At 41.5% G+C, this 25,325-nt stretch overlaps 1 protein-coding gene and 1 long non-coding RNA gene across 12 annotated transcripts; one reads left to right on the top strand and one right to left on the bottom strand.

Annotated features, from left to right (window-relative positions):
- The first annotated feature begins 1,113 nt into the window (after positions 1 to 1,113).
- On the top strand, positions 1,114 to 22,051 carry LOC132598397 (uncharacterized). 2 transcript variants are annotated; one of them, XR_009566546.1, is made up of 4 exons: positions 1,114 to 1,237; positions 4,398 to 4,498; positions 6,221 to 6,261; positions 19,087 to 22,051. It is a non-coding gene; the product is annotated as an uncharacterized lncRNA (long non-coding RNA). The 2 variants fall into 2 exon arrangements; XR_009566545.1 differs by lacking the exon at positions 6,221 to 6,261.
- ZNF396 (zinc finger protein 396) lies at positions 5,270 to 23,304 on the bottom strand. Of its 10 annotated transcripts, none has more exons than XR_011377979.1 (6): positions 23,216 to 23,304; positions 20,536 to 21,026; positions 20,121 to 20,265; positions 18,067 to 19,216; positions 10,344 to 10,459; positions 5,270 to 5,378 (listed from the first exon to the last, which is right to left on the bottom strand). XR_011377979.1 is itself a non-coding variant. In XM_070047069.1 (5 exons), the coding sequence occupies exons 2-4, from the start codon at positions 20,953 to 20,955 to the stop codon at positions 18,100 to 18,102; spliced, it is 624 nt and encodes a 207-aa protein (XP_069903170.1). In that variant the 5' UTR covers positions 20,956 to 21,026; positions 23,216 to 23,304; the 3' UTR covers positions 5,345 to 5,378; positions 18,067 to 18,099. The 10 variants fall into 10 exon arrangements, 7 of the variants coding, with proteins under 7 accessions (XP_069903170.1, XP_069903169.1, XP_069903171.1 ...); XR_011377981.1 differs by having other exon boundaries at positions 18,067 to 18,158; XM_070047069.1 differs by lacking the exon at positions 10,344 to 10,459 and having other exon boundaries at positions 5,345 to 5,378; positions 18,067 to 18,158.
- Positions 23,305 to 25,325: the final 2,021 nt, after the last annotated feature.

Here is a 25,325-nt window from a genome sequence, read left to right as displayed (position 1 = left end):
ACGACAATGACTGCTTTGAGGCTACGCTTGGCCTCGCGCCTCTTTCCTCCGGATAGCCCAGCCTTCTGTGTTCCGCTTAGAAGACAAGGAAAAGAAAGAATTCAGCCACTAAGATAGTCTTACGGTTTCATAAGCCTTTTCGCATGCATTATCTCATGTGATCCTCACAGTAATCCTCTGACAGAAGTAACAAAAGCTAATATTTATGAATGCTAACTACATTGTACCAGGCACAGTCACCATGCTTTACATGTATTGTAATTTAATTTTCACAACAACCCTAAGATGGTAAGAACTTTTATTATCCCCATTTCACAGCTGAGATAATCGCGGCACAAGTAAATAGCTTGCCCAGAGCTCATAACGAGTAAGTGGGAAGCAAGATTTAAAACCAAGGCATGACTCTAACCTTTGCCTCCCCACTTGCTGTGCTATAGAGCTTTAGTATGACCAATTTATGTGTCAGGGAAACAAAATGAGACTCTTAACCAAGAGCTTTGGCAATGATCGCACATTGAATTTGCAGAATGCGTGGTCACCTTCTGACTTCAGGCTTGACATTTTATACTACAAAACAGCTGCCAAAGTGATCGTTTAAAAACATAAATCAGATCATTTCATCCCCTATTTAAAGGCCTTCAGTGGATCCCTACTGCCTTAATTATGACATAAAAACTCCTGACGTTTGTCTGTAAGGCCTCCTGTAATCTGTTCCTTGCCCCCAATCCCATCTCCACCCCACCCCACTCCCCAGCTCTTAGGCTCATTGTGACCCAGGATCCTCAGCCTCCCTGACCACCTTTCCTCCCAGAAGCCTCCCCACTCTCAAGCACTGGGTAGAAGTGAGCCCACTTATTCATTTCTCTGGTTTTTGTTTTCTTTTGTTTTTCTCCATAAGTCTCCTAAGGGCAGGGACCTTGCCTGTCTTGTTCACCACAGTATCCCCACCTAGTAGTCCCAGGATGCTGACTGCCTGGTACATAGAGAACCCAATAAATATTTATTGAATAAATGAATGAAGCATGGGCTGCTCAGATTGCTGCCTTTGCTAGATCACATGTCAGGCCTCAGAAACCACACAAAAGAGCCCTGTTGTTTAAGTTCTGTGTTAGAAGTGCAGGTCCAGCCTTCCAGAAGCATTCCAAGATCCTCAGGCTTCAGCTTTCTGCCTCCTTCAGGAAAGTGTCCTTTGCAAAGAGCCCTCAAGTCTCTGCTGGATTCATGAATGAGAGAGCAAGTGAGTTAGAAGCTGATGGTATAGCATTACTCTACTCTCTGACTAGAGCTTTGCCTCCCCAGAACCCCTGCGACTTCTGATGCCTCTTCTCTCTTCATTTAGGCAGTTTCCGAAATCCAGACTTTTTTCTCTCCTGCTTGCCTACTGCCACCAACCTACCTGGCTGCTCTTCCCAACCTTTCTCTCTTCTGTGACTCTAAAAGCTAGCTCAAGGCATTTTTGTTTTGCTTTAAGAGTTCTTTTTTTTTACATCTAATTAATGTTGGAAAACTAAAAGGATACACATCAAACAGAAATACTTGGGGAGATTAAAAATGTTGCAAAATTTTACAAAACCCTTTGCCTGGGATTCGTTCTATCATTCCTAATTCTGAGAGAATAAATGGTAACCACGATGAAGTTTTCCTCTCTAATTTACTCGTTTGAGGGCAGGGACTACCAACCCCGGTTTTGAAACACCATCCTTCTGAGCCCCACTATGTGAGCTCTTTCCTGAATGGTGGACCCTGTTGCTATCTTAAAGATCTAGTCTTAAAGATCTAGGACTTCCCTGATGGTGCAGTGGTTAAGAATCCGCCTGCCAATGCAGGGGACACGGGTTCAAGCCCTGGTTTAGGAAGATCCCACATCCCACATGCCACAGAGCAACTGAGCCCGTGCACCACGACTACTGAGCCTGTGCTGTAGAGCCCTAGGGCCACAACTACTGAAGCCCGCGCACCTAGAGCCCGTGCTCCACCAGAGAAGCCACCACTCTCCACAACTAGAGAAAAGACCATGCGCAGCAACAAAGACCCAATGCAGCCAAAAATAAATAAATTTATTTAAAACAAAAAAGATAGAGCATCATGATCCTCTGGGCAACCTGAGTGTAGGGAATAGCTCCGTGCCAGTGCCTGACGACCTTGCACATAGCTACAGAGGCCACAGAGACGAGGCTTGTGCTGCAGCTGACCTGAGTCTTGGCAGAACACCTTGTGATCCCCCTGGAACATGAGAGGCTCATGAGGAGCTGCTATAGGCCACTTGCCACTCAGCTCCCTGTCCTCCCAGGAGGCTGTCAGGGAAGTTTCTCCAGGCTTCTCAGGTTGTGATGAGGCTTTCTGCCTCACCAGCCTAGAGTACAGCTGGAGATTATACACAGGTTTAGATATGCAGTGTGGCATTAGCCCCTCAGCAACAAGGGGTCCCACATCTCAGGTTGCAGTCACCCAACTGTTGTTTTGGTGTCATCCTTTTGGTGTGTGAGACAAAAGCTCATGGGGAGCTGAAACCTTTGGCTACTCTTGCTTTGTCTCTGTAAGTAATAATCTAAATCTAAAAACGGCTTGTTGTTTCTTTACCAGCCAAATCTTTTAACCTTGCCTTGAAAGCATCTCATCCATTAATTAATGGTAAAAATTAAAAGCAAACAAACAAACAAAAGCAGACAGATGCTACCTGGCTGAGTTCCAGAGACCTAGAAATGATTAAAATGAAGTCATGATTCCCTCTTTTAACATTACCGTCACGTTCAGGAGATAGACATAGAAAACAAGGAGATAGACATAGAAAACAAGAATTTACAAGACAATGTAGAAGTGCTACAGTAAAAGTGCTTAAGAATACCAGCAGGAGAAAAAAAAAAGAATACCAGCAGGGGCACCTAAATGAATTAGTATGCTGAAGGGGAACGGAGGCACCCTGAGAGCGAGGAAGTGGAGTAAGAAAAGTTTTCATGCTGAACAAAAACACAGACCTTCACATTTGGTGTTACCATATTTCATCCCAAAATTATCTTTTCTAGGATTTTCTCTAACAATTATTTTGGAGCTCTCATACCTTCTCCTCAGCTCAAAAGTATCTCCCTCTGGGCACTTAAAGTACACTGGTTAAATATTCCATTTTAGCTAATAAATGCACTGCACCAGGAATCTTTTCATTGCAAGTGACTAAAAAGGTAACTGTGGCAGGCACTGTTAGCTTCCTACATAAAACACTCCCCCTTACTTCTAATACGCCCCTCATTTTTTTGATTTTGGGGGCCCAACACTGTGCCCAGCCCATAGACAATAAGTTGTGATTGAGCTAAGCCATCCATGACTTCTCTGTTTCTCTTTGCCATGTATTCACTTTGCCTTCCTAATGGCTAGGAATGGCCAAATGATTCTGTTCTGGTCAATGAGATGTAAGGGGCAGTAGTTTGTGTATTTCAAGAAATTTATCTAATTCATGTAAGTTGTCAGATGTATTAGCATAAAGTTGTTCATAATATTTCCTTAATATCCTGTCTACAGGATCAGTAGTGATGTCCCCTTTTTCATTCCTGAAATTGATACTCTTGTTTCTTTTTCAGTTTTGCTTGAAGTTTATCAATTTTATTAATCTTTCAAAGTAACAACTTTTGGGTTCATTTGCTCTATTACTTTTGTTTTCTATTTCATGGAGTTCTGCTCCTTTTAAAAGAAATTAATATACGGTAAAATTAGTTCTGTTTTAGCAGATCGCTCCAGGAGTTTTAAAACATGTACAAATTGTAAAACTACCACCAAAATCATGATACAGGATAGTTCTATCATTCCACAAAACTCCCTCAAGAGGTACTCACAACTTTCCTACTCCCTAACCCATGGCAACCACTGATTTATAATCCATCAATGACTTTTACACGATGTAATACAAATGGAATCATAAAGTATTTAACCTTTTACATAACTTTCATCAAACATACTACCTTTGAGATTCATCTATGTTGTTGCATGTCTCAATAGTGCATTTCATTTTATTGCTGAGTAGTATTTTACTGTAGATGTCAGTTTGTTTATCCATTCATCCATCGAAGGACTTTTGGGTTGATTCCAGATTTGGGCGATTTTGAATAGAGCTACTATAAATACTAATGGACATGCTTTTGTGTGACCATAGTTTTTATCTCTCTAGAGTAAATATCTAGAAGTGGAATTGCTGGGTCATATAGTATTATGGACTGAATATTTGTGCCCGCCTCCCAAACTCACACGTTGAAGCCTTAACCCACAGTGTGATGGTATTTGAAGATGGGCCCTTTGGGAGGTAATTAGGTTAGATATGGTCATGAGAGTGGGGCCTCCACAATGGGATTAGTTCCCTTATAAAAAGAGATGTAGAGAGTTTGCTTCCTCTGTCTCTCCACCATGTGAAGACAAGGCAAGAAGATGGCCACCTGCAAGACAGGAAGAGAGCCCTCACCTGGGAACCAAATCAGCTGGCACCTTGACGATGGATTTCCCAACCTCCAGAACTGTAAGAACTAAATTCCTGTTATTTAAGCCACCCGGTTTATAGTATTTTGTTATAGAAGCTGGAGCTAATATATATGATTTTTGCTTTTTTTAGTTTGAATACATTGAATTTTAAAAAGTGAAAAAAAGAAAGAAATATTGAGCCAAAATCAATATTTGGTACATAAAGTATGAATCTGGAAAAGCACTATTAAAAATTATATCTATCTCTATATTCTTTTAATAGTGTGTTTCACAGAGAAAAATGTTTAATTTTGATGAACTCCAATTTATCCATTTTAAAATTTTATGGCTAGTCCTTTTGGTGCCATAGCTAAGAATTCCTAACACCAGGACCTGAAGATTCTCTCATGTTTTCTTCTAAAAGTTTTATATTTTTACATTTAATATTAGATGTATGATTTATATTACATTAATTTTTATATAAGGTATGAATTATAGGTTGAGAGTTTGTGTATATGTCTGTTTCCATATAGATGTCCAGTTGTTCTATTTGATAAAAAGGTTTTGTTTTTATTGCATTGCATTTCCATCTTTTTTTTTAAAATTTATTTTTGGCTGCATTGGGTTTTCGTTGCTGTGCGTGGGCTTTCTCTAGTGCGGCGAGGAGGGGCTACTCTTCATTGCAGTGCTCAGGCTTCTCATTGTGGTGGCTTCTCTTGTTGTGGAGCACGGGCTCCAGGCATGCAGGCTTCAGTAGTTGTGGCACACGGGCTCAGTAGTTTTGGCTCGAGGGCTCTAGAAGGCAGGCTCAGTAGCTGTGGCGCACAGGCTCAGTTGCTCCATGGCATATGGAATCTTCCCGGACCAGGGCTTGAACCCGTGTCCCCTGCATTGGCAGGTGGATTCTTAACCACTGCACCACCAAGGAAGCCCTCCATCTTTATAAAAAAAAAAAAAATCAGTTAGCCATATTTGTGTGGATCTTTTTCTGAACTCTCTAATATGTTACATTGATCTCTGTGTCTATCTCAATACCACATCTTTGATTACTATAACTTTATAATAATTGTTTAAAATCTGGTAGTGTGAGTCCTCTAACTTTGTTTTTCTTTTCAAAATTATTTTAGGTATATATATATATATATATTTAGCATTCCATAAAACTTTTAGAATTAGCTTGCCTATATCTACACAAAATATCCTACTGAATTCTGTCAGAATTGCTTTAAATCTATTGATCAATTTTATGGACAACTGGCATGTTAATCATATTGAGTCTATCAATCCATGGATATACATTATATCTCTCCATTTAAATTTTCTTTGATTTTATTCATCAGCATTTTGTATATTTCAGTGTGTAGATCCTGCCCATGTTTTATTCAATTTATTTGTGAGCATTAACTGATTTTTGGAGCTATTTAAAATGATATTTTAAAATATCCAGTTATTCACAGCTGTATTTATAAATATCATTGATTTTTGTGTATTGACTTGTATCCTAGAACCTTGATAAATTCCTGTATTAGTCAAGGTTCTCCAGAGAAACAGAACCAACAGGATATATATCCATATATCTGTATCTGTCTATCTAAGATATGTTCTAGAAGTTGCCTTACAGTTATGAAGGCTAAGAAGTTCCACAATCTTCTATCTGTAAACTGGGGAATCCGGAAAGTTGGAGATGTAATTCATTCTGGCTGATGTCTGAGAGGCAGGAAAAAATGGATGTCTCAGTTCAAGCAGAGAGAGCAAATATGCCCATCCTTTGCCTTTTCAGGTCCTCAAGAGATTGGATGATGCCCACCCATACTGGTGAAGGTGAACTTCTTTTTTATTTTATTGAAGTGTAGTTGACTTACAATGTTGTGTTAATTTCTGTTGTACAGCAAAGTGATTCAATTACATAGGTACATTCTTTTTCATGTTCTTTTCCATTATGGTTTATCACAGGATTTTGAATATTTCCCTGTGCTGTACAGGAGGGCCTTGTTGTTTATCCATTCCATATATAATAGTTTGCCTCTGCTGACCCCAAACTCCCAATACAAGGGTGAACTTCTTTACTTAATCTACTGATTCAAATGCTAATCTCTTCTGGAAATACCTTCACAGGAACACCCAGAAATAAGGTTTTACCAGGTATCTGGGCATCCCTTAGCTCAATCAAGCTGACACATAAAATTAACCATCATAACTCCATCATTAGCATTTTGAAGAGTTTTTATAGAGTCAGTGAAATTTTCTATGGAGATAATCATGTTATCTGTGAATAGGGAAAATTTATTTAATTTCCAATCTGTATTATTTTGATTTCTTTTCCTTTGCCTTATTGTACTGTCTAGGACTTCCAATTCAATACTGAGTAGGAGAGGAGAGAGTAGATATCTCTTAGGGGAAAAAGTATTCAGTCTTTCACAATTAAGTATGATATTAATTCTAGAGGTTTTTGTTTGTTTGGTTTGGTTTTTTTGCTTTATGTAAAGACTATTTTTGGAGCAGTTTTAGGTTTACAACAAAATTGAGAAAAAGATATCCCCTGCCCCTACACATGCATAGCCTCTCTCATTACCAACATCACTCACCAGAATGGTATATATATATATATATATATATATATATATATATATATATATATATATTTAAACCAAGGATGAACCTACATTGACACATCATAATCTCCCAAAGTCCATAGTCTACCTTAGGGTTCACGCTTGGTGTTGTACATTCTATGGGTTTGGACAAATGCATAATGTCATATAACCATCATTATAATATCATAAAGAGTATTTTCATTGCCCTGAAATCCTCTGTGCTCTGGCTATTCATCTCTCTACTCTCCCCCACCCCTGGCAACTTTTTACTGTCTCCATAGTTTTGTCTTTTCCAGAATGTCATACAGGTGGAACCATACTGTATATAGTCTTTTCAGGTTGGCTTCTTTCACTTAGTAATACGTATTTAACGTTTCTCCATGCCTTTTCTTGTCTTGACAGCTCATCTCTTTTTTAGCCCCAAATAGTATTCCATTGTCTGGATATACTGCAATTATCTTTTCGAATTAATATTTTCTTTTTTTTGGATACATACCCACAACTGGAATTGCTGGGTCATATGGTAGTTTTATTTTTAGTTTTTTGAGAAATCTCCATACTGTTTTCCACAGTGGCTGCACCAATTTGCACTCCCATCAATAGTGTACAAGGTTCCCCTTTTATCCACCTCCTGGCCAGCATTTGTTATTTGTGTTCTATTTGATGATAGCCATTCTGACAGGTGTGAGGTGATATCTCATTGTGGTTTTAATTTGCATTTCCCTGATGATTAACGATATTGAGCATTTTTTTCATGTGCCTGTTGGCCAACTGAATGTCCTCTTCGGGAAAATGTCTGTTCAGGTCTTCTGCCCATTTTTAAAATGGGTTGTTTGTTTTTTTGATGTTGAGTTCTATGAGTTGTTTATGTATTTTGGATATTTACCCCTTATCGGTCATATCATTTGCAAGAGAGTATGTTTAGTTCTGTAAGAAACTACCGAACTGTCTTCCAATGTATCTGTACAATTTTGCATTCCCACCACCAATGAGTGAGAGTTCCTGTTGCTCCATATCCTCATCAGCATTTGGTGTTGTTGGTGTTCCAGGTTTTGGCCATTCTAATAGGTTTGTAGTGAATTCTAGCTTTTTAATAGATGTCCTTTATGAGTTTGAGGAAGTTCCTATTTTTTCTTATCAGTGGGTGGTGAATTTTGTCAAACACTCTTTCTGCATTAATTGATATGGCCATGTGGTGTTTTCTCTTTGCAACTACTAATCTGGTGTGTTTCTTTGATTTTGAATACTGAGTCAACCTTATAGTCCTGGGATAAACCCCACTTGGTCCAGGTGTTTTATTCTTTTTACACATTGCTGGATTCAGTTTGATAATATTTTGTTGAGGAATTTTGTGCCTGTGTTCCTTAAGGATTTTGGATTGTGGTTTTCTTTTTTTATACTGTCTGGTTTTTTTTCCTGTTTTTCAATCTTTTATTCTCTGTGTTGTTTAAATTGGATGATTTTTACTGATCTATAGCTATTTCCTCTGTCATCTACATTGTTCCATTAAGCTCATCAAGTGAATATTTTATTTTGGTTGTATTTTTCAGCACTAAAATTTCCATTTGGGTCTTCTTTATACCTTCTGTTTCTTTGCTGATGTTTCCTGTCTTTCCATTCATTCACCCTTACTTCCTAAGCAGGGTTATAATATCTGATTAAGGTCTTTTTCTGATAACTCTAAAATCTATGTCATCTAGGCCTTGATATAATTTGATTTTCTTTCTCTTTGCAAATTGAGATAGTCTGGTTCTTCCTGTGCTTAACAATTTTGCATTGTATACTGCACATTTTGAATATTATGTTATCAGATTCTGGGTATCATTTAAACCCTAAGTTGAAGGTTGACTTGTTTGTTTGTTTTAGCAAGGAGCTGCCCTTGTTAGGGTCAGGTTACAAGGTCTGATCTGCATTGTTTGGGCTTTCCAAAGTCAGTTCAGTTTCCAAACATTTCTAGTCCTATGTGTATGCCACTCAGTGGCCAGTCTGGATTCTGGGCGGTAGTCTGCCCCGTAGCTCAGTTCGCAATGCCTGTGCTCTGATGTTTAGGGTCAGATCCATGCATGCATAGTTTAGAGGTGAGCAGAGGAGTTCATACACTACTTGTGGGAATTACTCTTTATCTCTCTAGTCTCTGCAACAAATGCAACACTTTCTCACTCCTTGAGGCCTCCCTTACTAGTCTTCCAGCTAGAAAGCTGGGGTTTTATTTTCCTTGCTCTGATATTTACTCCTCTCAACTACATATGCATCCTGGTCAAAGGAGTGATAGGACACCAAGAGAATAAAAGTAATGGGGATTGGCACCATGCTCTTGGGACCAAAGCTCCTCTGATCAGAGTGAAGGGTTCCCCTCTCTCTTAGTTGAAGGTGACTTCCCTGTGACCCCTGCCATTGCTGTGCTGCTGCTGCTGCCACTGCCACTGCCATAGGGAGAGAAGTTGAAGGAAAAAAAAGATGCGGGATTTCCCCTATTTTCTGGACCCTTAGAAGCCCCTTTCCCATCCCTTGGGCCAGACACAGAACACCTCTCTTGGAGTTCTTCTCTTTGTGCACTTCAGGGTTTCAGGCTCCCTTTGAGTCCAGGCCAGGTGATACCAAAAGGGAAAAAGGGTAAATTCAGTGGAACTTGAAATTCTAGTCCTCTTCCCCAGTCTGCTTGCTATTATTTACATTGAGGAGTCCTCAGCATGAAAGTTCCATGCTTTCTGTCCAGGATTCTGTGGGAATCTCTCTTTAGAGAGAGACAGGTTGGAGTGTACTTACTCCATCTTGCCTAGAACCAGAGCCTCTGTTTTTATTCTGATCATTTTCCCCCTTTGGCTTACTTTAGTTTTAAATTGCTCTTTTGTTTTTTCCCTGACTTCTACTTTTTTTTTTCTTTAATTAATTTTTGGCTGCGTTGGGTCTTTGTTGCTGTGCACGGGCTTTCTCTAGTTGCGGTGAGCGGGGGCCACTCTTCATTGTGGTGCGCGGTCTTCTCATTGCAGTTTCCTCTCTTGTTGCAGAGCACGGGCTCCAGGTGTCAGGGCCTCAGTAGTTGTGGCTCACGGGCTATAGAGCACAGGCTCAGCAGTTGTGGCACACGGGCCTATTTGCCTCTTGGCATGTGGGATCTTCCTGGACCAGGGATCAAACCTCTGTCCCCTGCATTGGCAGGCAGACTCCTAACCACTGCGCCATCAGGGAAGTCCCATTTCCTGGCTTCTTAAGGTAGATAATCAGATCACTGATTTTAAGTCTTTTGTCTCTTCTAATATAAGTATTTAAAGGAATGGTACCTCAGGAAAAAAAAAAAAAACTTGTTACCTCAGGGCTTCAGTCCTGTTTGTCTGTAGTACTCTTGGCTCCTTCCTCCACATGGGTCTGCTTCATCTTCCAGCTGTTGCAGCACTGCCTGCTGTCATAACCAGTCACAACAACATCTGGAGATAGAAAAGCATCATCTCTTCTTCATGTCTCTCTTTTTTTTTTTGACCGCGCTGCGCAGCATGTGGGATTTTGGTTCTCCAACCAGGGATTAAACCCTCGCCCCCTGCAGTGGAAGTGCAGAGCCTTAACCACTGGACTGCCAGGGAAGTCCCTATGTCTCTTTTTTAGAAGAAAGCAAACTTTTCCAGAAGCCATACAGCGGGCTTCCCCTAATGTCTCATTGGTCCAAATTGAGTGATATGCCTGTTCCTAAATCAAAATTACTTGCAAGTGGAATCGGATTATCATAATTGGCTTAGAGTAATCATTTGGGGTTGAATGAATATTTTAAAAAATCAAACTGTAAAACACCTAGGTGACAAGACTGCTAATAGGCAATGAATCAAAAGTAAAATTTAATGGACTAACTCAGTTCTGATGCAGCCTCACTGACATGTCCAGCTGGAGATATTCTACCTAGAATCCTGACAACTCCTTCTTCAAAAGACTGGAGCCAGCAAAGCTGCATAGGAAAAGACTGCAGATGTCTACCTGGCTGATCATTAGCTCTGACAGTAGAGTTCCTTAGTTTAGCTGCCACTCAATGTCTTTGTAGTCTTTGAATAAAAATAATCCTTCATTTGAAGACAAACCAGTTAATCTGAGCTAAGTTCAAACACAAGTATGATTAAGAGAGCCAGCTAGTAAGATACATCCATTAGCTTAAAATTTCAGGAATCAATAAAGTAATTAACTTAGCATATGGCTTTATATAAGGAAATACATTGAATCCAAGATGGAAATTATAACTAATTTTAATATTATTTACTAGCCATCCAGGATTTGTAGCCCATATAGTCCATTCAAATCTTCTTTTAGGGCTGCTGGGATAGTCTCATCATTGCCTGTCCTAAGTGTTAGTGGCAAAGAGAAAATTATTTGTTAGTCCCTTCACCAAACACTCGTCTGGATTTTATCTTCCAGATCTTCTGCTTTTCAGCATTCCATAGAGTTTCTTATTATTATTATTCCTTTTTTTTTTACTAGAATATAAATGTTATTAGGACAGGATTATAGAAAAGTGATTTCCTTTTTGTTTCCTCCAATGCTCTTGTGGTAAAATATACATAAAGTTTACCATTTTAACCATTTTTAAGTGTACAATTCAGTGGCATTAAGTACATTTATAATGTTGTACAGCCATCACAATTATCCATTTCCAGAACTTTTTTATCACCCTAAACAGAATCTCTGTACCCATTAAACAACTCCTCATTCCTCTCTCCCCCCAGCCCTGGTAACCACTATTCTACTTTGTCTCTATGAATCTGCCTATTCTAGATACCTCATGTAAGTAGAATCATACAATATTCATCCTTTTTTGTCTGGCTTATTTCACTTAGCATGTTTTCAAGGTTCATTCATGTTGTAGCATGTACAAGTTTCCTCTGCTATCCCATAGCAGGGAGTTTCTATGAAACCTTTCGGAAGCCGAAATGGTGTAAAGCAAAGAATCGATTACTTTACATCTTGCTGACGGATACGTGAAATAAATCAAGATAAAGCACACATGCTCACAGACACAGTTCAAAGCTATGGCAGCTTGATGCTGAGATGCTTGGTGTAGTTCCAGGGAAGGAGCTTGGCTGTGCCAGTCTTGCCGTTTGGGGAGCATACTGCCTCTATTACAGACCGTTAAATAGGTACTAATGTAGGTCTTTCATAAAAGTGAAGTGATGGAAAGCAAACTTTCAAAAAGCAGAGGATACCTGTACCTGTTTTCACTAACTGAAATAAATCTGAGGAGGATTTTCACTTTTAAGGAAAAAGGCAAAAAGCAATGATAGCATTCAGCCTTTGTTTTGGTGGCAAGCTGTTACAGAGGCAGCAAGCAGCCCAAGCAGCTAGAGTGGCACTGCCAAGCTCCTTCCTGGAGAACGACTCTCAGCATCTCAGCATGAAACCGCCATAGCTTAGAGCTGTGTCTACGGTAACTGCTTCTTTGCTTTACACCATTTCGGCTTATGAAAAGTTTCATAGGAACACTCTACTTTCAGATAGTGGGAAAAACCTGTACTAATGTAGGTCTTTCGTAAAAGCGAAGTGGTGTAAAGTGAACTTTTGAAAAGCGGGGTATATCCGTATCAGAATTTCATTGCTTTTTAACGTTAAATGATATTCCAATTGTATGTGTATACCATATTTTTGCTTACCCATTGATTTATTGATGAACACGTGGGTTGTTTCCACTTTTTGGCTGTTGTAAATAATGCTGCTATGAACATGAGTGTACAAGTATTGGTTTGAGTCCATGCTTTCAATTCTTTGGGGTATATACCAGGAGTGGAATTGCCATACCATGTGGTAATTCTATGTTTAGCTTTTTGAGGAACCACCAAACTGTTTTCCACAGTGGCTGTACCATTTTACATTCCCATCAGCAGTGCACAAGGGTTCCAGTTTCTCCACATCCTTGCCAACACTTGTTATTTTTTGTATTTTTAATCAGCCAGCATGATGGGTGTGAGGTGGTATATCACTGAGGTGTTGATTTGCATTTCCCAAATGATTAGTGATACTGAACATCTTTTCCTGTACTTACTGGCCATTTATATATTTTCTTTGGAGAAATGTCTATTCATGTCTTTTGCCCATTTTTGAAATGGGTTGAGTTTTGTTTTTTTTCCTGTTGAATTATAGGCGTTCTTTACATATTCTGGATATCATCACATTTAAGATTTGCAAATATTTTCATTTCACAAATATTTGAGTGCCTGTTATGGGCATGTACTGTGCCTGATGCTTGAGAAACATGTGAATGAGGCAGCTCATGCTCTGGAGAAACATAGCATAGTGAGGTCAATACAGGAGTAGATATAGTATCAATTTAGTGGATAAAAAGCTACCACATTGAAAAGAAAAGTGGAGCTTATTTTTTATAACTGATGTTTTTGCTTCTTGAATTCCCACCCCATTGAGTGGGGAGTGGTAGTGATGAAAGAGTTGAATTAAATTATTCAGTCCATTTTAAGTTCAACTCCCTATCACGGCTATTTCTCCCTCTGCCCTTCTCTGCCATCTAGATGTCTGGGAAGAGAGTTTCTATTCCCTGTGGTGAGGTGGTGCTGTGGATTGGGTCTCAGATGGCCTTGCCATCCTCCTGAGCCTCTCTGGTTTCTATTCTGGGCAGCTAGTCTGAGGTGCTTGCTCACCAAACCTGCAGCAGTTAAGTGATCTGTTCTGGTGAGGCAGGAGGCCAGTATCCCTTCCTTCATGATTTGCCTCCACCTTGGCTCTAGCCACCCCTCTAAGGTGTAGCTGAGACTCACAGTTCTGGCCACAAGTTCCACAAAGTTACTTTGTCCAATGATCCCAATTCTCCAGGTGGTTCAACCAGCTCCTTTCCAAGGTCCCCATCAGGTAGGGAGAACGGCTACATATTTTCGAAATCACATGGTAGCTGGTAGACTCTTCACTAACTCTGTATTGCCATTTTTACAATAGTCCAGTGTTGGAGCACAGGAAGTCTGTTGAGCAATTGTTTCCCAATGCACCCCAATGCACTCAATGACAAGTAAGCCCAGCTTTCTCCCCTTTCAAGTTCTCTCCCAACCCCCTCCAGCATTTCTGCAGAGGTGAAACGTCACCTGTGTCTGACCTTCTCTTTGTCTCACCATTCCCAGGATCAGGAGGGCTTTTCTTTTCTTTTACTATTCCGTGACTTCTTTCTTCTCAAAGTATCATTCCTCCTCTTCCTTGGGCCATATTTGCAGTTTGATATTTTATCTTTTAAAAATTATTGGAGCGGTTTTCCCTGGTGGCGCAGTGGTTGAGAGTTTGCCTGCCGATGCAGGGGACACGGGTTCGTGCCCTGGTCCAGGAAGATCCCACATGCTGCAGAGCGGCTAGGCCCGTGAGCCTATGGCCACTGAGCCTGCACGTCCGGAGCCTGTGCTCCGCAACGGGAGAGGCCACAACAGTGAGAGGCCCGTGTACCGCAAAAAAAAAAAAAAAAAAATTATCGGAGTATAGTTGATTTACAATGCTGTGTTAGTTTCAGCTGTACAGCAAAGTGAATCAGTTATACATATACATATATCTACTCTTTTTTAGATTCTTTTCCCGTATAGGTCATTACAGAGTCCTGAGTAGAGTTCCCTGTGCTATACAGTAAGTCCTTATTAGTTATCTATTTTATATATAGTAGTGTGTATATGTCAGTCCCAATCTCCCAATTTATCCCTCCCCTGACACTTCCCCCCTGGTAACCATAAGTTCTACATCTGTGACTCTACTTCTGTAAATAAATTCAACTGTACCATTTTTTTTTTTTTTAGATTCCACATATAAGCAGCATATGATATTTGCCTTTCTCTGTCTGACTTACTTCACTATGACAATCTCCAGGTCCATCCATGTTGCTGCAAATGACATTATTTTGTTCTTTTTTATGTCCGACTGTAGTTTGATATTTTAAAAATACCGTATTTCATGTGATAAATGTAATGCCAGGGTGAGAACAGATTACTATGGAATCAACAGAAAGGTGTGGAGGTGGTCCCAACCTATTCTTAGGATGTTACAGTAGGCTTCCTGGAAGAAGTGGCATTTAAGCTAAAACCTGAAGAATACACAGGAGTTAAGATAAAGTGCAGAAGCTGGATAAGAGTTTAAAAGGAACACATACAAAGGCCCAGAGGCAGGAGGACTTCTAATTCAGAATGTCCTTGGCATAGAGTATTAAGGAGGCAGTAACAAAAGAGAAAGCTGAAATGGTAAACTGTGGTCACATCATGAAAAGCCTCAAAAACCTTGTTTAGGAGTTCTGATTTTATATTAAAAGCAATGGGGGGAAATCCCTGGCGGTCCAGTGGTTAGGACTCCATGCTTTCACTGCTGAGGGCCCAGGTTCAATCCCGGTGGGGGAACTAAGATACTGAAAGACTTGCGGCTTGGCCAAAGGGGGGAAAAAAAGCAATGGGTGGCTTGTGTTTTAAGCAAGGAGGGTACATGATCAAATTTATGTTTTAGAAAGATCACTGTGTTTGAAAGAGATGGATGCATATGAAGGAGGCAAAACTAAGGGCCATTTTGCTCCCCCCGACTCAGGGATTAGCCACCATCTTGAATTTTTAAGAATATGCTAGAAAAGTCACATCAGCATATTTGAATGTTGAAGAGATGGATCCTGAAGGAAAGCAAAAGGATGAATAAAAAAGAGAATAACTGATGGCAGCCAACATCCTTCAGAGGTGGGAAGGAATGCTGAGGGACCAGAGATGAGAGACCCCTCTTTCATTCTGAAAGGAAGGGGAGAGGAAATGATGGGTGAGATGTAGATAAGTTGACAAACTTGGTGGAGTTCTCATCTTTTTTTTTTTTTTTATTGATAATGAAGGAGGCAAAATCATAGCCATCTGCTCATGAAAAGGAAAGTGGCCAAGAAGGAGTATGGCAAACACTGTTGGCTGACTCAGTGTGGTTCCCAATCCCCATCTGCCCTGCTGCTTTCCCTCTAGGAGTTGAAAACACTGGCTTTACTAGACACACCTGCAACAAGGAAACATAAGCAGAATTTTGCTAGGGTTTCTTGGAAAGCTTTCCCTTTTCCTAGTAGAGGACATGGCCATGGCTGGAGTCCCTCTTCCTCTCTGACTTGACCCCAAATACCATTCCCAGAGCTGAGACAGCTCTCTTGCATATCTGAGAAAATAAGTATGAAGGAAAGGCCCAAAGAAGTGCAGAGACAGCAGCCAGACAAGTCATTGTTCAGCTGCCGATTGACAGCCAGCAGCAACTCGCCTCCAGATTTCTGGTTGCTAAGTCTAATTTGTTTAAGCCACCAAAGGTGGATTTTGTATCCAGAAGCATTCCTGATACAGGAAGTTTCAAGGACAGTGACAAACATCTGACCTGGTCTCTGAAGAGAATGGGAGAAAAAGAGGGAACATAGGATTAGAGATAATAATAAAGGCTCAGATGAAGTGAAATTCATTTAAAAAACACCAATTTCATTTTGGAGTATTTACTATCTGTGGAAATTAATCAGTTTGATGGGGTGCTAATATGCTAATTTTATCAAGGTTATACCAAGTCATATTAATTCTCCAGTTAGATAAACTAGCACCTTCTACTTATTAGGAGACCTGTGTAAGTGCAAGATAACTTAGAGTACTCAGCGACACCCTTTAAAGATTCGTTATTCTAAGATGATATGATTCACATCACTGTCTGGTGGAGAAGTTCAGATTATTCACACTGAAGACAATGTAATCTTGCAAAGTTTATGGCAGAAGCAAGTGAAGAAAGACGCTTCCCTCAGAATACTTGATTTAGATTCTGTCATTTTATTCACATAGCACCCAAAAAACTTTCCATGATTAAGCAGTAATTCACAATACATGTATCTTTTGAGGCATTTGCTGCTTTAATAGATGGCTTGTTCCTCTCTTTAATTACAAAAAGAATGAGACCCAAATAAAAAGACTCCTACATTTTTAATAAATGAAAATGTACAAAACTCAATACTCATTCATATTTACTAGAGCTACAAAGTATAATCACTATCAGAAAATTCTAAAATTAAAATTTGTATTCTCCTCTCCCCTTACTAATCTAATATTTATCAATATTCTAACTAAGCAGAGCATGTAATCCCACATTTGTCTCAGGAGTTACTCCAAGCACTAGATATGACTGGATTTTCTGATAATGAAATGTTTACCCTTCATGAGGTACAAAGTTCACCATGAGGCCTATCCTCCCTTCTCCTTCTAAGGACTTTCATTTCTCATGGTTGCCTCCATATTGGGTAACGGTGGCACCATGGGAGACACGACAATCCATGTATTCTTGTAATACATACAGAGTTTTATTAAGAATCCCTGGAAAGGGGGACATTATGTTATATATTGTCAGAATACTTAAAAAAAATACCAGTCATTTACTTTTTAAACAAGAGAATCTGATTGAATTAAATGTGGGTTAAACTCAATGGACTCTTTAAATTGAACTTTAGTGATTTTCTCATTTGTACAAGAGTATCAAAATCCAAGGTCTTAACATCATGATAAATTGTCTAGAAATTCATTTACTAAGAATGCATAAGACCCTGAAAAGGTTGTCCTGGGATGCCTGAAACATGTTCACAGCTGATTTATGCCAGAACAGAGGCCATGAAGAACTCTGAAGGATAGTCACCAGCTGTTAAGGGTTCCCATTTCCAGGTAAGTACAGTTCTCCATTATGTGCTGCACTTACCAGGTAACATCAGTCTCATTTGGACAGTCTTTTCTTCATCTTCCTTATTACTTTATGTTAAGGTGATCATCAACTTTATATAAGCACCCACAGATAACTGTTCATTATTAGAACACTCATCATATTTAGGCCACTTCCTAAAGACACGTAGAGCAAATCTTAATGCTTTCACTGAGATATTTCCAATATAAATTGTAAAGGAGATAATTTTTTTTTTCCTACACAGGAAATTACTTAGTATCATCAACAGTACGTATAGATGATATTATACATCAACTAAACCTCAATTTTAAAAATTGAAACAAAACAGTATGTAGGTTCTCAGGTTTTTGTAAGAGACGAGTAAAGTCCCTTTACTCACCTGCTTCCTAACAATGACCCTGGACATTTCAGCTTAGGTCTTGAGGTACATATTCTTTTGGGTCTCCTCAATCTTATTCTCATATTTTGAATCTGGTAACAGAAAATAAAACAGGAAATTTATTATATTTTATTATTATTATTTTTGGCCACGCCACGTGACTTGGAGGATATTAGTTCCCTGATGAGGGACTGAATCCAGGCCTGCAGCAGTGAAAGTGTGGAGTCCTAACCACTGGACTGCCAGAGAATTTCCAGGAAATTTTTTTAAAAAACTGATTTAATCTTTGGTCTAGTAACTCCAATGTGCAAATAATGAAATGGAGAATACCCACTTATATACTAACTCACACACTCCTTCTCAACAGGGAAAATGTACTTGTCTAAAAAGGAACATACTAGTTCATTATTTGTGTTAATAATGGAAACAGTAGAACATGTCTGAGAGTATCTTTTCAAGAGTTGCACTAGGGATGGAAATCCGATTTAAGCTTTAGAATCTCAATCGTCTGAACTGACACTGTACAGAAAAGCAAACAATGCTGACAGAAAATATTCTACATTCTCTCCTGTGGCTTTTACAACCTTTCAAAGGAAATTGATGCCCACTGAAACTACCGATTTATGCTAAAGGAGTATTGGTGCCTTGTGTCTGCTCCCCTGTTGAAAAAGTTCTCAATAAATGGTTTGACTCCCTCACAGCACTGATGGGACTTTCTCTCTAGTATGTTTTTTCCTATGTCTGAAAAGATTCGAGCTCTGACTAAAGGCTTTCCCACAATCATGACATTTGAAGGGTTTCTCCCCAGTGTGGGTTCTTCGATGTTGAATCAGGATTGCACTTCGGCTGAAAGCCTTTGCACACACGTCACATGTATAAGGTTTCTCTCCACTGTGGATCCTCTGATGTAGATTAAGGGCTGAGCTCTGAGTAAAGACTTTCCCACATTCATTACACTTGTGTTGTTTTTTTCGAGTACGGTTTCCCTGTCTTCTTTCAAACTTTCTATCTTGTTCACAGGTTCCTCTAAATGTGAAACTCTGGGAAGCATTCATTTGAAGAGTGTTAGCAACTTTGTGATGCAGTTCTTTGCCTGAAGAAGTCTTTCGCCTTGAAGCTGATTTCACATTTATAGTTCTGGTGTCTCTATCTGAAATAATACATGGAAAAGCAAATGTAACCAGTTCTCTGTCCAGAAGGAAGGAAAACGAAATAGAATGATCCAAATGAAATATATATAGACTATTTTTTAGCTGGCATGTTTGAAATATAGCATCACAATGTGGAGGATGGAGAGGGTAAGGCAGAAAACACTGAGAAGATCAAAAGGTGAAAGAGATTTATATACTGATGAGGCGGGCAACTATAAAGATGAAAAGCTCTAAAAAAAAAAAGATGAAAAGCTCTGTGCAAAAGGTAGAATGGTGGGTAGGGGTAAAAAGATACATTAGAAACTGAGGAAAGTCTGGAAGAAAAGAAAGGGCCTAAGATGAGGAATTATTGGAGAAGCAGAGGAGCAACTGAAGGAGAGGAATTAAATGTGGTAGTGGGTAGCAATAAGCAAGATTTAGTACAAGAGTATCAATAAACAAAAGTTATAAAAATAAATGAATCAGTCTTTAGACCGTGACCTTGGGGGTCCCTCAAAAGGGCCTCAGGGACTGCCTGATGGCGGAAGAGGTGGGACGACACTGCTTGTTCCTGCTTTAGTCAGAGTAGCTGTGTTTTCATCTGTTTAATATATTGCAACTCCGCATAAAATTTCATTGAGAAGAGGGCCATGCTGCTTAAAAAAAGGTTTGAAAATCCGGATGGAGATGATGTCAAGGATTCAAAAATCTGAACGATATTATAAGAATCTCTGAGAAGGAAATGAGGACAAAATACTGAGAAAGTGCACTGGCAGGATATATAATGGTGGAAGTTCCCACAGGAACAGGAGGCAGGAGGGGAGATTGGAGACCTCTTACAGAAAGCAGCCTAGATGTGTGTGATGGGTGGGCTGAGAGGCCACCTTCCCACCCCCCAACCATGACCTGAACCCTGCCCCTCACCATTTTGTCTTAAGGTGTGATGCTCCTTCGATGCCCACTGCAGTTGCTTTTTTGTGGGCTTAAGCTGGCTACGTGGTGTCTCCTGAGTGATTTCACAAGTTGATAGCTTCTTTGCAAGCATGTCCTCATTTCGTCCAAGAGAGACCTAGAAACAGTTTGGTACTAACTGAGGCTGAAGAAGGGAATCAGGTTGGAACTTGAAGATAAAATAACAGAGAAGAAACTATCCTGGGACACAGGAAAAGGGAGGAAAAAGGCAGAGGCGCATTCTGTTTTCTGGCACAGCTGGGAGTCCACTCACCACACTCTACATTTAGTTGTGCTGAGTGGGAGTACAATTTGGGAGCTCTAACCCCAGTGATGTGCCAGAGCTCCTGACTCAGCCTTGTCCCTCATGCCCACAGCCCCTTCTCACCTGTTCAGCCGCCCTGTCATGCTCTTTCTCCAGCTCCTCCAGCATCACCACGGCTTCCTCTCCACTCTCTGGTCGGTTCTCTTCAAACCAGGCCTGCAGCTCCTCAGGCAACATGGCCAGGAACTGCTCCAGCACCAGCAGCTCCAGGATCTGCTCCTTGCTATGCACCTCTGGCCTCAGCCACTGACAGCACAGCTCGCGGAGCCGGCTCAGAGCCTCCCGGGGCCCAGATGACTCTTGGTAGTCAAACTGCCTGAACCGCTGGCGGTAGGTCTCTGAGCTGTAGTAGCTGCTCCAGTGGCGGCTGGAGACCATATTAGAGGCCTGCCCTCCCTCTTCCACCTTCATTACCAGAATGCAGTCAGGGTCCCCTGAAGTTTGTGGAAGGAGTTTTGATGTCTCTCTCAATTTGGCAGACATTTGGACTAGGAATAGCTCAGAACTGCTGGGCTTTAATCTTCAAGAAGGTGAAACTCTCCTTATGGACACTCCTAAATATGATTAAAGAGGCAAGTGGAAACAAGACAGAGACAAATGCTTCTTAGAAGGATACAACTAAGATTAGAAACATAAAGACTGTACAGAAAGTGCTGCCCTTAATCTTAACATAAACCATGCTTTCAAAGAACACTTCCTTCTCCAAGAGAATCAAAGAGCTCAGAGGCATTAATTTATATACATGAGTAATTTGCAATTTATTCTGAAAATCATGCACGTGAGGCTGACTAAATATCACAATAAGAGTTCAGCCAGTGTTGCAGAGGAGCTCCTGGAGAACAGAAATAAGGGAAGGCTGAGGAAAGTTATGACTCTGGGTCAGCCTCGAAGAGCCAGTTAATTTTTTCTAGACTGCTGCAAGGAGCTCTAAGGAACAGTCTCACGAGAGAAGTACTTTTGCATAGTTTTTTTTTCGATGCTTACTAATTTTTAAAACAATATTACTTTGGCATTAAAGGGACCATTCAAAAGAAAAAAGCATATTCCTCCATCTTAATGTATTTCCATTTTTTCATGTCCATGTCTACTGCTCATCTGTGACATCCATATTATTTACTTAATTATCTCTTTACTGTAGAATATTTAGGCTGTTTCTAATTTTTACTATTATAAACAATGCTAGGAAGCACATTTTCAGAAAATATACTATTTTTCTCCTTTCAAATTATTTCCTTCAAAGATGTCCCAAGGACTTGACTTACTGGGGTCAAAGCAAAAGGGACAAATATCTTGCTATGTATTATCAAACAGATTATAGAAAACGCTGTATCAAATCACAGTGTCACCAGCAACATAGTGATGTATGGGGGCAACAATTTCTCCAAGTATCGCTAGCTTGTTAGCAGGAAGGGGGTGGGAAGACGTTTTCCTTAGTAGCATTTTAGTATATGTATCACTAGTAACTGACAGCTAATTTAAACTGTTATATGTGCCCCTATTTTTCCTCTCTACCATTTTTTTCCCCACTTCACCGAGAACTCTTCTAGGCACTGAAGATATGGCGGTGACCCGAACAAAGCCTGCGGCTGCATAAAGCTTATATTCTAGCCCGGGAAAGACAAGGTTACCAAATAAATGACACAACTTTATACAGTGCTCCACAACTGAAACGCAGAGAATTTACTATGTGCTAAGCACTCGTTTAGGGATCTTAATAAATATAAACTCATTTAAATCCCCACAAAAGCCCTGTAAGGTTCTTTTCATCCCCACGTTGAGGAACCCGCCAGGGCAAGCTCAGGTAACGAGACCAAAGGCAAAGGAGCAGGGCTGGGGTCTGAGTTCAGGCCATCCACACCTTCTACGGTGCTGCGCGGTCCAGAGCCGGTGGCCGGGGTCCCAGCGCAAAGAAAGGCAGCAGACCCATATGATCCTGAGCCGGAACCGAATCTGGGATCGAGACCGGAGCGACAGGTGGGGTTTGAGGCCACGTGTCTGGAGCCGTCTAAGGGAGTTACACAGAGGGCTCCTAAGCTAAAGCATCCTCTGGAAGTCGCAGGAGTGGCCACCGGGACGCACTTTGCGTCTCCCGCACCAGGAGCGGAGTCTGTGCCGGGTCCACAATTGCTCTCAGTTCCACGCAAGAGACCAAACCCCCAACACCGCGCGAGGGTCCGTATCGAACCCGGTCCCTGGAGGGGAGGTTTCGCCCAGAGTCCCAGATCCGGGGGTCTTTCCCAAGGGGACCGACTCTCCCTTGGAAATACCTCCTCTGCTGAGCCTGCTCCCGACGGTCCCGGGACACCTTCCTCTACCACACGGCGCCGCTCCCGGACGGGGACCCGACTCCGCGAGACCACACGAGGAGAATGGGCGCGGGGGGAGGGTGCGCGGGAGGTCAGGTAAGCGCGCGGAGGGTGATGGGAGGAGGTCGGCTTCGGGGGCGGGGGTCAGGCGCCGCAGGGTACCCGGACAAGGAGAGGGGGTGCACGCACGCGTTGTAAGAGGCCAGGAGGTGCGGGGACGAGGTGGAGGCCGCGGGGAAGCGCCGGGGGCGTGAGGAAGAGGTAGCCGGGGTGGGGGCGGGGAGGGGTATGAAGAGGGGGTGCGCGGGCGCGTGCTAGTAGTGGTGGTGGGGCTCCCGTGAGGTGGCCCCAGGCCGGCGGCCATCCCTTCCCCATCCCCCCGTGTGCCGGTCGCTTCTCCCAGAGGCCTAGCAGAGCGAAGAGACCTCAACTCTCACCTCCGGCCTAGGAAGGACGACCCCGCGTTTTGGGGGAGAAGCCGGGGAAGCGCCCAACAGGACGCTTCCGGTCCTCGCGGCGGGTGGGGGGGGGCGGGGCTCGGGATGCCGGAGACGTTGCCATGGAGACGAGCCGAGGCCCGCGCCTCAGGCTTCCAGAGAGGTAGCTCTTGGACTGCGGGGAAGAGCGAAATACCGACGGATGGGAATCCAGCTGCTTGGGATCCCCGTTCAAAGAAACCAGCATTATTTTTCTCAGAGTACTTTTACTTACATTATTTCGTTTACTCTTTCGATAAGCCAGTACGGTTATCCCCATTTTACAGGGAATAAACCCAAAGTTTCTGTGACTTGGCCAAGGTCACGGAGGAGACTCCCGGGCTTTCCACCGCTACGCACAACTTTCTGTAATACCATCTGCGCTCCTGAGGCTGGCTACGCTCCAAGTATCGTCGTAAGAAATGTGTTTGACCCTCCCATCCTCACCCCATGTTTTCACGAGAACCTAATGGCCCTTGAAAAGGTGTGAACCCGCGCACGCACATATTTTGGCACTAATATATACATATATATGTCCTCAGATAATCTTGAGTAAATTTAAAAATAAATTTGAGGCTAACTGAGCTACAAGGCCACAGCCCCACATATTGGCTCCCTCCTCCACCCACTTTCCCTAGGGACTCTTGGAAATATAGAGGGAAGTAGGGAATCAGGGAGAGGACAGCAATGCTTGAAAATTAATAAACGACAATAAGAAGAAAAAAACCCTTTTGGTATGAGCAAACAAATAAAAAAGAAATGTATATTAGTAATGAAGTCTGAAGTGATGAGAGAAAAGGCTGGTTTACTCAGTCTATGCCAGACCTAGGGGATTAGTGGAGAAACTTGCATCTTAATTAACCTACAATGTTATTAAATTTGAAGAATTTATTTTTTTAAAGAAATTCTTGCTTCTACAGCGGTATTTCATGGGATAAGATTTTTTGTTGAGTTAATTGCTAACACAAATAACAAGACAACCCAAAATTGTACAAGGGAATGTATTTATGGTGATGGTGGGTAGGTTAAATGACTCAAGGCAATGAGGAATCTGAAACAGATCCTCAAGGGCAATCTTGGCAGTGGTGTGAAGTCATAGAAGGTGGTTTAAGGAAAAAATGGACAGCAGTCAAAAGCTGCAAGGAGAATAAGGAACTGTGAAAAGCCATGTGATTTGGCAGGAAGTCAGAAGTGAGTACATCAGCTAGGATTCTACCAAATAGCAGGACCCAAGAACCTAAAGTTTCTTTTAAAAAAGGGAGGCTTCTGGGCTTCCCTGGTGGCGCAGTGGTTAAGAATCCGCCTGCTAATGCAGGGGACATGGGTTTGAGCCCTGGTCCAGGAAGATCCCACGTGCCACGGAGCAACTAAGCCCGTGCGCCACACTACTGAGCCTGCGCTCTAGAGCCCGCGAGCCACAACTACTGAGCCTGTGTGCCACAACTACTGAAGCCTGTGCTCCTAGAGCTCCACAACAAGAGAAACCACCACAGTGAGAAGCCTGCGCATCGCAATGAAGAGTAGCGCCTGATCGCCACAACTAGAGAAAGTGCGCGTGCAGCAACGAAGACCCAACGCAGCCAAAAAAAAGAAAAGAAAAAGGGAGCAAATGTAAAAGATTGGTTGTAATAAATAGTTCACAGTAAGCTTGATAAAGGGCAGGCTTTTGTTTGTTTGTTTTTATTTTTTTAATGTTTGGGTGGAAAGCAATTAACAGGAACAAGCTCCTAGTAGAGCAAGCATCTAGCTGTATACCAGATGCATGGTAAACAGTGGGAATTCAGATCTGAGATACAGATTCTTTTTTTTTTTTTTTTTTTAATTTGGCTGCGTCTTAGTTGTTAGTCTTAGTTGCAGGCATGCGGGATCTTCGTTGCGCCATGCAGGCTTCTCTCTAGTTGTGGCTCGCAGGCTCCAGAGTATGTGGGCTCAGTAGTTGTGGTGCTCCGGGTTAGTTGCCCCGTGGCATGTGGGATCTTAGTTCCCTGACCAGAGATCGAACCCACGTCCCCTGCATTGGAAGGTGGATTCTTAACCACTGGACCACCAGGGAAGTCCTGAGATACATATT

Source organism: Globicephala melas, chromosome 13 (assembly GCF_963455315.2).
Source record: "Globicephala melas chromosome 13, mGloMel1.2, whole genome shotgun sequence".
In the NCBI taxonomy this organism is placed as follows: Eukaryota; Metazoa; Chordata; class Mammalia; order Artiodactyla; family Delphinidae; genus Globicephala; species Globicephala melas.
Note: the sequence above shows the minus strand (reverse complement) of the source record. Positions and strands in the feature narration are given on the sequence as shown.